Source organism: Phymastichus coffea, unplaced genomic scaffold (genome assembly GCF_024137745.1).
Source record: "Phymastichus coffea isolate CEN01 unplaced genomic scaffold, Cenicafe_Pcof_1.1 PCOF00039, whole genome shotgun sequence".
Classification (NCBI taxonomy): Eukaryota; Metazoa; Arthropoda; class Insecta; order Hymenoptera; family Eulophidae; genus Phymastichus; species Phymastichus coffea.
Genome location: NW_026706850.1, coordinates 641,179 through 654,712, shown reverse-complemented (window position 1 = coordinate 654,712; position 13,534 = coordinate 641,179). Strand labels below are relative to the sequence as shown.

Sequence of the window (13,534 nt, the reverse complement as noted above, 5' to 3'; positions counted from 1 at the left end):
AGTTCAAATATAAAAATTACTATCGTGAATTAGTACTCGAATTGATTGTTTCGATCCAATAACGATTCGTGAAAATCCGTGCATCTGCTTCATGATACACAAGCAATCACGCTGAGGTTGTACGTACCATTGATTCAAAAAAAAAATCAGCGCCGCATAAGTTTGGATCTTGGGTAGTATAAAATATTTGATTTAGGTAGCTTATATTTTTAGAACAAGTTAAGCTTCGGTCTGATGCATGATTAATATATTTGAAAAAATGGCGTTTCCAGTGAACCAACAGCACCGGTCGTCTATTGCCAAGGTAAATACTATAAATACGCAACTTCTTTTCTAAAATGAAGAGCACAAACAATCACACATCGGTTAAAAAAGGATAAGCCCCTCTCTTTCGAAGCGTATATCTTTGCAAAACAAAACTCGTATGGAAATGGGACTTACTCGTACATATAGCGTTGAAGCTTCAGATTTTGTGGATTTATTGATTCCTCAGCGGTTCATCTAGACCAATTGGCAAAGTTGTGGCCACAATCGGAAGGAAAATTTTTGAGCTTTAAGCCTCATTTTAATGCGATTATTTTACACAGAGATATACGCTTCGAAAATGAAGTACCTATCTATTTTTTAACCAACGGTAATTATTTACAAGACATCCATTAACCGGTTCCTCGTTTTAACGATCTTTTGTATGGACAGTGCAATTTTTCTAAGTAGCTTGATCGTTAGACAAACTTCAACAGCAAACTATAAAAATCGGTTAAAACGTATTCTATAAAAATGTCTATGAGCACTGCACAAAGAAAACTGCCCTACAGCGAGTAGCTGCAGTACGATTTCCCCTTCTATCCAGCCAATACCCCTTCCCCACTGAATCAAAGTCAAAGCCACTGCATACGATGTATAGTTTTCGCAAAGCACTATAATATAAACTTCGAAAACTGCTGAAACCCGTTAGCTCGACTCATCGATCGGCGCCAGTCATCGAGGATGGAGCACGAGGTGCGCATGTATTTCTCGTACAAGTATAAAATAATATTTATGCTCATCACAGCGGGTCTGTGGCCCAATTATCGCCACCATCCAAGATGGTTGAAAATATTTATAAGCGTATGCTCGGCCACAGTCTGTTTGCTCAGTAGTATGGGTATGGTCAATTTTTGTTTACACAATATTACCAATATCAACATGGTTACCAGAGGACTTGGATTGTCGATCAGCTTCTTCTCCATCTTTTTAAAAGTGAGTTCTGTCGCGTCTGACCTACCAACGTTTATTAATGCTTCAATATACAATATAGAGGAAATACATTTTTTTTATCGAAGAAACTATTTTACATTAAAAAATAAATTTATATAATCGTAAGTTGTCATTGCAAATCGCATATCCAAACAGAATATTAAGATTTTAAGTCATATGCTCTATATGAAATATCAAGATTTCTATCATAGCCATGCAATGGAAGAACCTGCTGGCATTGAACAAAGAGGTGTCGACTGTCTTCGAAAAAGATCTCAAAAATCCAGAGTCGCGGCCGTGTCTTTTGGCTCATTTTGGTATTGTCTCGATATTTTTTTACACCTTTTACTACGGGGTGATTATAAACATAAGCATGCTGGTAATCTCACCTTTGCTAGCGTTGAGACATGGCAAATACTGCGATCGTATCCTATGCAATTGCCTTTTAGCTATGAACCAGGTAAGAGCTAAGATTTTTTCATTATGTAAATTTGTTAAAAATGTGAATCTTAGGTGACGAATTGAAAATAGCTAATTGAACTATAAATTTATTATATTATAAGAAATTGAAGCTTCAACTTATATGTAACAAAAACTATACTGAATTTTACTTTTGCATTCGATGTCATCTAGTTGTGTTACTATTTCACTATAATTAGGCGGAACAATCCATTGGATCATCTACGCGATCGAGGTAGTGAGCGCATATTATTGCATTACTGTCAGCGTGGGCGTCGATTCGTTGTTCGGTTACTACACTCTCCACATAGTTGGCGAGTTACAACTCCTTGCTACTCGTTTTCGCAGCTTGAAACCAGGCAAGAACTATAACAAAGAGCTGAAAGAATGTGTAGATCGACACGTCCTCCTTATAAAAGCCAAACGTGTTCTGGAGGAGGTCTTTGGATATCTCTCAATATGGCTTGCCATCACTTGTGCGATCATCATGTGTGCCATCATTTTTCAGTGCACTGAGGTAAGTACATATTCTCTGACTAATTTTCTTTTACCCTGCGAACACAATTATATCATTTATTTAACTTGATCAAGCAATAGAATTACAATACAATGATATTGCTGCTTTAGAGAAGCGAAATTTGGCCATTTTAAAGAAACTTTGAATTTTGATTTTTATCCATAGATTTAAAACTCCCGCGTGTAGATTAGCATAATGGTGGTCGAGAAAAAATACGCGGTCGGATTTTCGTTAATTTTCTTTAATCCTAAACACAACGACATTATGTATTGTGTTTATGTATATTTACTGGATTTAATCAACGTTTGCAATTATAGTGCGATGATATTTTCATTTTAATAAAAGAAATGACGAGTCAAATGAATTTTAGATGAAAACAGAGAATATGACCCTCTACAGGGCAATTTATTTATTGGGTTACTGTTATATGAAATTAACGCAAGCTTATTCATACGCTTGGTTTGGCTACGCTATTAAGACAGAGGTGATTTTGTAATCGATTATCGATGTGCGGCAAGAACGTTTGAATTAACATATAATAATGTACATGTAAATAATCTTCAGAACGAAAAATGTATCGATGCCGTATACTATGCACCTTGGATAAGTTCCGGAGACTTGAAGCACATGAACGACGTTCTGATAATTCATTTGCAAAAATCCACGAATTTTCAAGCGAAGAGTGCCATGGTCGTTCAACTGGACATGTTCACGAAGGTTTTCTTTTCTTCTTTTAAATCAACAAGATACATTGTTCTGACTTTTATCTTCGATCTTCGACTTTCTTTTTTTGTTCACAGATTATAAAAGCGTCAGTGTCATACTTTTGTTTACTGCGAACTCTGGATGAAGGCTAAAAAAAAATGATTTTTTAAAAAATTACTTAATACAAAAAAATATTTTATTTTTATGAAATATAGTTTGAGATATGTACATATATATTACAAAGATATTAAAATATGAAAGGAGGAAAGATTTATGATTAGATATTATCTATTGCACCTCGATCTCGTTGCGTTGGTACTTGTCGGCTAAAAGCACGAAGCTTTGGCCAAGGCGTGCAATGTTAAGGCAAGAACTTAAGGTCGAACAAAGGTGCACGCAGTTATTAACATAATACGTATATTCTGTGCGATCAAGAAAACGCACAAATAACAGCCGAGACTTGCGCATCTAATTCACGCAAGCACTCGCGAGTAAGAGAGAGAGAGAGAGAGGGAAATTAGATTTGCGGGGTTGATGCACGCAACAAAACGCGTGAATAAGCGACATTTACTCGAAATGCGGGGTCGCGATGACCAGTCGCAATCCGAGAATTCTAGTATACGATCGTCTCTGCTACCGATCGCTGTCACCGATTTAAGTCTTCGGTGCTCCTATGGCCACGGTAGCACTCTTCGATTCTACTTAAGACGCGCAGTTTCTTGAGGTCCATGCGATACCTAACGTAATGTGGAAGAAAGCTTGCGTAATTTAGGCTGGACATGTGCGGCTCAATCGAATTGATAGACCCAGGGCTTTATGTGAGCCTGTTTCTCCCCTGTCCTACACGGTCACTTACTCCCTCTGAGATCATTCTCTCTCGCCTCTTCGTTCGTAGGGATTAATATCAGTTCAAAGTTGCAACGGTCGGCGGCAATTCAGTTGTTAATTTCATTGCTCGTAACACCACGTTTAAAAAAGACTTTTAAACTTCAAGGCATTTTTCGCTTGTTCCAAAAAGGACACTCGACCTATAGTCAATTCCAAAATGAAATTTGACGTATATGTTTATTCTGTACTTTTAGCAACAACACAGGTATTGGATTGTCTAAATCTTTGATACAAAAATCTAAGAGTATTGTACAATATTTTTGAATATGTTATTGATGCTCTTGAGGCTCAGGCTTTTGTAATCAATCACGTGTTCTCTCGAAAAATAGCCACGTACCATTATTTTCGATCGGATAAACTTAATTAGAATTATGAATCATTTGTTGCTACCGTAAATTGTCTGTCATTAAGAATGCAGGATTTCCTTTCCAAGTGTCCAGTGTGCGCAGTTTATTCCAACATAATTAAACAAACTACCATAAAAAGTAATTGACGATAATTGTAGATAGTTATAATCATCGTACTTGGTATTCCAAGGATCTTATTTCAAAATTTAAAAGTCCGGAAATCCGAAAATCCAAAATTTTATGTAAACTTGTAGTTGGAACTAGAGTCGTTAGAAATATCATACGAAAGAAAATGAATAATGTACGCAGCAAATGCACATTGTTCCATCTCAACTTCCATCGTTCGACTGAAGCTTTTCCATACCCCCTCCAACCGATATCTTATCGGATTCAGGACAAGCTATTTTGACAGATCTATACTTAAACCTCTCGACCGCATAATTAAAGGGTTGACTACGTCCAATTTTAGCTCTATGTCCGATATGAAAGTTTTTTTAAGCATCGCACGATCGATGCGTGCACGCACTAACCCAAAAATCAAGCAGTATTACATCGGCGACACAATGGAGTCGGAGCTAAGAAAGTACGAGAAGTACGTGGGCAATGTTAAAGTCATGCTTCGGTATTGTGGTTTGTGGCCAGTTGGTAATCGAGTGGTCAGTCGAGTCCTCGCTTTCATAGCTTTTTTCACGACTTTGAGTGCCATGCTCGCGGTGCTCAATTTTTGCCTTCATCATGCGAATAATATCATCGTGCTTACCAAGGGGGCTGGATTGGCTATCAGTTTGTGTACTGCTTGCTTAAAGGTGAGACTCGAATTCCGATTAATCGATTGTCCGAAGCATCGAGATTCGCTTTTAGGTGTGCATTTTCATTCATCATCGACAAGATTTACTTTACCTTCATGAGAATCTGACCGCAAGGTATCTCGAGGATATGAAGGATGTAGATAGGAGACATCAATTGTTGACTCGTGTATCATTGTATTCGAAGTTTTTTTTAGTCGGCACAGTCGCTGCTTTTGGTACTATAGCTCTGTACGCTAGTATATCGCTCATTGCTTGGGCTAAGTATGGGAAATACGTTCGAGTGTTTCCCGTGATTTATCCTTTCGTCGGTAAGCCCACCGGATTGCTGCATTGGATTTTTTACATGTGCGAGGTGACAACAGGAATATTCTTGTCGTTCGTCACTGCTGGAGTTGATTGCTCTTTTGGTATGTACTCGATGCAGATGTGTGGTCAATTAAGAGTTCTGGCTGATAAGTTCCAAAATTTAACCTGCGGTGGAGATTACTTAATCAGAATTAAAGATTGCATTCAGAGACATCATATGCTTTATACATCAAAAAAGAAGCTTGAGAATCTTTTTGGCATTGTGACCATTTGGTTTGCCGTCACTGCGGCTGTCGTCTTATGTACGTTAATCTTCCAAATCACTCAGGTACAGCCGAATGAAAATTATAATTTATTGATAAATAATGAAATCTGTTCTCCGAGGTGGGGTGTAGGCCGTCAAAGCGAAGTCAACATCTTTGCAACTCGGTCTCCTGGCCTTGTATTTCGTACTCAAATGTTTGCAAGTTTTTAGCTTTTCCGTCTACGGAAATGCAATTACTGTAGAAGTAAGTATGCGAGCATCCGATAAACGTAAAACTTTCATTTTACTTGCTCAACTATTTCTTTAACGTAAATTTTGATAGTAAATATCATAAGAACGTTTCCAAAAGTAAGTCAATTTTTTAATTTACGTAGAGCAAATTATGCTTGGATGCCGTATATAAAGCTCAATGGACAGATTTATACAACGCGAGTTGGAGAAATGATATTCTTATTATCTTAGCTCAAAAGCCAATAACTCTTATAGCGAAAGGATGTATGCTCATTCAATTAGAAATGTTTGCTAAGGTAATTATTTTGCTGTCATATCGAATATGTATGCACAATGTACAATTTTTTCGAAAAATTTTTTTTTAAATCTAAAAGAAATTGACTACTGGAGATCGTCTAATTTACTTAACATAGATTAATTAATTTTTGAATCTTAATTATACGATAGAAGAAAGTACGAGGAAAGAATTTTGAAAATATATAATATTATATAATTCTGTATGAAAATAAATCTACCAACACGTACATTCAAAGAAAATTCTCAAATACACCAATGAAGATGCTATGTTATTAATTGATTTTGATTATTTCAGATCATGAATACTTCGGTATCATATTTCTTTTTACTACAAACTTTAGAGGAAGCATCACAGTAGGATAAAAACTGTATCAGATATTTACGGTCACAAGTAATTCCAATAAATATTTTTACGAATTATCAATACAAGCTAGTTTTTATGAGGTTGGTTACTAGTATGTTGATCTACTTTTTGTTTTTTAAGTAAACTCTTTACAAACACTGTAAATTATTTCTTTAAAAGTTCTTTAAAAGAATATTCCTCAATTCTTAGTTTCGACTGAAAGCTAACTTATCTATTTATCTGCGTTCTACTAAATGTAACTGTGACAGACTGCTATTACTGTTTTGTATTAATTATGACTTAAGTAATCTCTTCGAAAAAAAGGCCTGAATCACGGATAAATTGGACACAGCCATTTTTATTATCTGGAAAAAACACACTGCTACTGTCACATCATTAACTGTTTATAATTATTTTAGCTGTAGTTTTAGAACAGTCCAATCATTCACATAATTATTGCATACTGTGAAAATTTTTCATTGTCAACACTTATCCTCATTGAAAACTGCATATTAAAATTATTATTAGAAGGCAAATTATACTGATTACAAGTGACTTTTGACATGTTTGTATTACGAAGAAAAGATTTCTTATCGAAAAACTAAATCGATTTATGAGGATTGGTAGATTGCATTGCAGTGACTGGCTCTACATTTAAGAAATATTAGCGAATTAAATTGATTTTAGTGCGCGCATTGAGTAATTTCACCTGGATAATAAGCTCATTGCTCGGTTGGCGTTTCTTTGTAATTTGAACATTATTTACCGAAGAAACTGTCACCATGTAAAAGGTAATGTATATCGAATATCCGTCTGATGCTTTTTATAAAACTTGTCACTATGACAATGACAATGACAAACTTGACTATGCTCATTTAGGTAACCATCATAGCCAAGATCCATTAAGTCGTTTTGTAAAATCTCCAATTGTACGCAGAGATGATATATGCATACAAAGAAGCTTTTTCTTCTGCAGTTTGTGGTTCGTTGTTCCTGAGTCCGTTAGCTAGCTGTTATCATTTATCTCACCTTCTCATCTCGTACAAATTTTAGAGTTTACTATAAGTAGCAATCATATACCTAGTTATTTTCATGCTACACTTTATTAAGACTTGTATGAAATTTTTGACTTGCGTTAATTTTTGCACGAATTTTAGAATCGTCTATTTTTATCTGTAAATCTTGACAAACATAAACGCAAAAAAGAATATAAAGAATTGATTCCATTAGATCAGCAAGATTACATGCAATTGTAATCGTATAAACAGTAAATTATTGAAAAGGAAAACATCTCCAAGAGATAGCAAAGATTTAAGAAAGTTATGATATAAATTATGATATAATATGACATTTTGCCTCGGAAACAATTCATTGTCATTTGAAGACAAAAATAATGGAGGTATGATTTTATCGAGCTATGTGCTTCACTCACTTCGTATAAAAAATCGAACCCTTTCACTTTAACGTGGAAATAATTATCTTATGTTTTATAACTTTCTACTTTGTGCCGTGTTGTGCGCTTTATTTCTATTTTTAGAATAAAAGATAATGATGCTCCGGTTGTATCGAGTTTTATGCTTTATGTGGTCGGTATGAAAATATCAATGTATCTGCTCTAACGAGAAAGTAATTATCCTATGTTTCAAACTTTCTACTGCACCCCATCTTTCCAGAAATATTACATTATGAGTTTCCTACGGAAAAAAGATAAAGGCTTCTACAACTAGAGTTGCGGTAGTAATTTAAAATATGTATCTCTGACGCAGTTTGAAAGGGAGAATAATAATTCTCTTCGAACTACGTTGTTTTCAATTTCTGCCACCCTTGTTTATTTCTGGACATGTAATAAACACACGAAAGATATACCAAAAATAGTTGTTTCTCTCACATTGGTAGAATATTCTGGATAATTGTAATATGCAGCCACGTCAATACTTATTTTCATATAAATGACAATCTACCTCTTAAGACATTGTTTTACAGACAAGCCGACCACAGGTTTTAATTCTGTGAAATGTCCGGTGTGGATGATGCTTTTCGTATGCACTGTTTTTGAATCAGTGGCTTTCTACAGTGGCTGTCTCTTTGAGACGAGTGCTTTAATGACATTAATGTATTACAACAAAGGTGTCTTTGAAGAAGACTTATAATAGCATTGATGTTTGCAATTTACATTGTCGGCACCATTGTAATGTGCAGCGTACTTAGAGACGTTACTGCGGTATGCTTGCACGGGCACCAAATCCTCTGTGAAACACAAAAAGGAATGATAATTTTTATTCTAATTTAGGCAAAAACGCTGACGTTTGCTGTAATTCATATTTTCATGAAACTAATGTAGACTTTTTCTACGCCTGCTTTGGCTCGCATCTGTTATCGCAGAAGTACGTAATATTGCGTTCAATTGAAATCTAATTAAAAGAATCTCAGAAAATCTGCTAGTATGCACAATTACTTCCTTTGTCCATATAATTTAAGTGGTCGGTGAAGGTAACAATAAAAATTTTCGATATCGAGAAAAAGTATATTTGTTCAAATTATTACTGTAGTGATTTGAAATTATAAAAAAAATAATTTTAATTGTCTCTCCGATGGTAGACTGCTTGGAGCATTGATAAACCGGACATCGATGCTTTTACTATCTATAACAGAATCCATTATAAATGTATAATTATTGTGGACGTAATTTTGGAGCGATCCCAAGCAAAAAGTCATCTAATTTCAAAACACTTACCTGCATGAAATTCTGCAGCGAGAGTTCATAGATTGAACCAGCAGTGATGGCAACTGGTTTTTGGCTTCTTTGAATAATGAAGCTGAGATTTTTAATTGAATTTTTATCCATTTTTATCCATGCGGACTGATATATCGCCTCGTCGAGTGATTGGCTCTACGGTAAAATATGCACAAACTGTAATTCTAGTTTTGACTGGATAAAAATTTAATCACGCTACTATTCATCAATTCAAATGTTATAATATCACTAAATTTTTCCAGGATCGTGGAATTTAAATTGACAGCATGACAAATGGAATGCATTTACGGTTCAATTCGTCTATTTGGTGCCAACCTAACTATATATTTGATGCTGCATCAAAGTTGTTTAGTCGTCTCACCTGAACAATTAATTCGTTGCCCGGCTCGCAGTAACAAAGTATTTGTAGAAGGGTAAGAACTAAGCACACCAAATACATTACAACGTCGGCATCTTGATTACTCAGTGACTGGAAACGAATGCGCTGTCAGTACAAAGATATTGATCAGCACTGATTCCCCAATAACTTACGACAATCAGCTTGAAACCGTTAACGCAGATCATTAGGCAGCTCAACAAAATCTGTTGCAGGCTTGATTGGCTGAACATTGACTGCAACGCTTCGGCGCTCCTTTGTAAATTTGGCATATTTCACTGAGAAACCCCGACAACTGAGTTAAAAAGTAACATGTACCTGATTTCTGCCTGATGCCTTTTGATAAGGCTAATCAGGTAGCTGCGCCCAACTAAATGATCGTCGTAATCAAGATCCATAAAATCATTATGGAGAATCTGCAGCTGCGCACAGAAGTGATACGTGCATATGAGGAAAGTGGTGTCGGTTACGTGGGTCGCCAAACCAATGATTGAACCCGTCAATATCTATCATAATTTATGCCAATTGAGAATAATTGTTATTTTAGTCAGCCGCTGCAATGACATTTTTAGGCGAGCGAGGGTAAATTTAATTTTGATACTAGGCGATAGTCGTGAAAATGTGAGCATTTCGTTTGTTCAATAAACAGCTCACAAATCGATTAATTTACTTGGTCATAGCAATATTTAGCTAAACGAATAGAAGCTCACCTGACTCATGTAGCACACTAAGTAGACGACGTCGGAATCTCGATCGAAATAGTACTTCCCAAAAAATGGATACTTGCGATCTCGAAAAGAACTGTCCCTCAGGAACGGCATGGTGATGTAAAGTACCGCAGTGGCTCCCGTCACCAGGAAATATTTATTACTTCGGCTTCGCGCAGTCACAGTTGCATTATACATGATATCCTTGTTGTGCGGCTCAGCCTCATTCATTACCCTCCGCCAGTTCGCTCGCATGGATTGCATAATGTCCTTTATATATTGAACCAATCAGTTACACTCGTAATCACTAATAAAGAGTAAAGCATCCGCATATTAAGAATTGTTGAACGAACCCTGAACGTATCCTCGTACTTGACATAACTCGAGAGTTTCATCATGACCGCAAAAGTAAAAGCGTTCGAGAGGAAAGTCTCGGTATTTGCTTCAACGTTACCCCACAGAGAGTACATGTCAAACCACTGTACACAGAGCAAAACCATCATAAAGAAGTATACGATGCCCAATCTAATTTTCGATGTTGCGATTCGTAATCGCGGAGCTCGTCCGTCCAATGGCCAGATCCCCAGCACAACCATGCCCAGTCTGTTTAGGAACATGCACTCGTCAAACTTGTGCATTATCTGTGTGTCCGTTTTCATATCCATGGTGAAACTAAGTCGCGTCGTCTTTTAAAAATTCCCGATGACGGCAGCTGCAGCACGACAAACTTCAAATTAAAAGGCTCGTTACATCGGCTGACGACGAGAAACATGGTAGGCATGCAGCTCCCCTGTAATTTGCTCTTCTGCCGGTTGATAATTGATGAGGTGCCATGCGCCGGCGATGCTTGAACGGTCGAGCCAGGAAAAAGTGCAGCAGTGAATTTTAAAGCAGGCACTTATTGTTCCTGCCTCGGTCACAAGAAGTCTCGCCGTCATTAAAAGTGCATCTTGAGTACACGTTCGTCGACGTATACGGTCGTCCCGCCCCGTCGCGCAACAAAGCTAAGCAGTTCGCTTGAAGTCGCGCGCGAAATTGTCGTCGGGCTTACACGAATCGATGGCTTTTTGTCGTGTCCGTGGCGAAACTGACGTAAGCTCGATAAACGCTCGACAAGAGACATTGTCAACGCGTTGAGTAGGCAATCGCCGACAATTCGTTACGTTCATTGGCGATCCAAAGGATGTGATCGATCCGCTCGAACGCGGGCTGCTAAGCAGAGGCATTAAAGAAACCTATGATATTAAAATGCCTCGGAAACAATTCATTGCCATTTGAAGGCAAAAATAATGGAGATATGATTTTACAAAGCTATGTACTTCACTCGCTTTGTATAAAAAATCGAACCCTTTCACTTTAACGTGAAAATAATTATCTTATGTTTTGTAATTTTCTACTTTGTGCCGTGTTGTGCACTTTATTTCTATTTTTAGAATAAAAGATAATTATGCTACGGTTGTATCGAGTTTTATGCTTTATGTGGTCGGTATAAAAATATCAATGTATCTGCTCTAACGAGAAAGTAATTATCTTATGTTTCAAACTTTCTACTGCACCCACCTTTCCAAAAATATTACATTATGAGTTTCCTACGGAAAAAAGATAAAGGCTTCTGCAACTAGAGTTGCGGTAGTAATTTAAAATATGTATCTCTGACGCAGTTTGAAAGGAAGAATAATAATTCTCTTTGAACTACGTTGTTTTCAATTTCTGCCTCCCTTGTTTATTTTTGGACATATAATAAAAACATGAAAGGTATACCAAAAACAGCTGTCTCTCTTAATTTAGTAGAATATTCTAGATAATTATAATAGGCAGCCTCATCAATACTCATTTTCATATTAATAACAATCTGGTACATCAGGATTTTTTTTTTTAAATCTACGGTTTCTTCGTTCAGATAGGCAAGAATAAATTGGAAGAATGGAATTTATAAAGAGATTTTTAATTCCGTTCTTGTACAGTAATTGAAAAAAAGTCAAGATTTTCGAAGAATCCGAGATAAGCCGTGTTATCGTATATAGAATATTGGTGCGGTTCTCGCTATGTGCCTACTAGTTTGCGGGTCGCGACATCGATTCTGAATTAGTTTTACATAATGCTTGTTGAAGGTGAGACTCAAATTTTTATTTAATCGATTATCTGAAGTATTAAGAGTTGTTTTTATTTTTATTCACTATCGATCAGATTTACATTGCCTTCGCGAGAATCTGACCGCAAGGACCGGTACGAATAGAAGATTAAATTCAGAAACATAATATATACGAGTACTTGATACATCGAAAAAGAAGCTTGAGAATGTATTTGGCATTTTGGGTATTTGAATTATCGTGGAATGCATTAATTTTTCAAATCTTTACGGTATCGCAGTATCAATATTATGATTTTTTAATTAATAATGAAATATGATACTTGAGATGAGGTGTAAACCGTAAAAGTAAAGTCAACATCTTTGTAACTTGGTCTTCTGGGGTTATATTCGTACTCAAGTTCTCGCAAGTGCTTAACTTTTCCACCTAAGTCTATCTACATAGGGGGAAGTGAGTCTGCATATTCATGACTACAGGGAACCAAGACTAATGCGTACAGGTACCTGTTCTCGTACTTTACCTCTGCAGCGTTCCACGTGGATATAGTGCTTGAAGTTACAATAATAATAACAAAGTAAATGCTATCACTGTAAACGTAAGTATCTACCAAAAGTAAATTGGCGAAGGATTTTTTTTTTCGAGCAAGATATATCCAAGTATTAAGAAAAGCATTTATTTTCAGGTGAAGCAATTTTACTTGAAAATTATTTCCTCAACGTAAATTTTGATAATAAATGTGATGGAAACGTTACTAAACATAAGGCAATTTTATGCAGAGCAAATTATGCTTGTACGCTATATACAACGCTTAATAGCCAGATTTGTGCATCGTTAGTTTTTAGTAATGATATTTTTATTATCTTTGCTAAAAAGCTAATAATTCTTATGACAAAGCATAATATACTCATTCTATTAGAAATGTTTACTAAAATAATTATTTTACTATAATTTAATCAGATCGAATGTATGTATAAAAACATTTTTTCCAAAACTCTTTTTGTTCTTGTATACTTCTGAAATGTAATCGCATGCTAGAAATAAGTGCATGTAATTAAGTTTGAAAATATTTTTGTAATATTCTTTGTATAAATGAACCTATTAAAAGTAAATTCTACAGAAATTCTTCAATATATATATAAAAGAATATTATATATATATATATATATATATATATATATATATATATATATATATATATATATA

At 35.7% G+C, this 13,534-nt stretch overlaps 2 protein-coding genes and 1 pseudogene across 4 annotated transcripts; 2 read left to right on the top strand and 1 right to left on the bottom strand.

The window, feature by feature from the left end:
• Positions 1–987: 987 nt before the first annotated feature.
• LOC131663994 (odorant receptor Or2-like) lies at positions 988–3,087 on the top strand (annotated as a pseudogene).
• A 1,628-nt stretch (positions 3,088–4,715) lies between these two features.
• LOC131664011 (odorant receptor 4-like) lies at positions 4,716–6,418 on the top strand. Its single transcript, XM_058934832.1, has 5 exons — positions 4,716–4,958; positions 5,014–5,595; positions 5,663–5,776; positions 5,907–6,059; positions 6,356–6,418. Exons 1-5 carry the CDS (start codon positions 4,716–4,718, stop codon positions 6,416–6,418), a joined length of 1,155 nt encoding a protein of 384 aa, XP_058790815.1.
• A 2,525-nt stretch (positions 6,419–8,943) lies between these two features.
• Positions 8,944–10,954, bottom strand: LOC131664008 (odorant receptor 13a-like). Of its 3 annotated transcripts, none has more exons than XM_058934824.1 (7): positions 10,595–10,954; positions 10,245–10,511; positions 9,853–10,040; positions 9,690–9,789; positions 9,520–9,627; positions 9,138–9,293; positions 8,944–9,045 (listed from the first exon to the last, which is right to left on the bottom strand). In XM_058934824.1, exons 1-7 carry the CDS (start codon positions 10,904–10,906, stop codon positions 8,980–8,982), a joined length of 1,197 nt encoding a protein of 398 aa, XP_058790807.1. In that variant the 5' UTR covers positions 10,907–10,954; the 3' UTR covers positions 8,944–8,979. The 3 variants fall into 3 exon arrangements, with proteins under 3 accessions (XP_058790807.1, XP_058790810.1, XP_058790808.1); XM_058934827.1 differs by having other exon boundaries at positions 9,853–9,956; XM_058934825.1 differs by having other exon boundaries at positions 8,952–9,041.
• Positions 10,955–13,534: the final 2,580 nt, after the last annotated feature.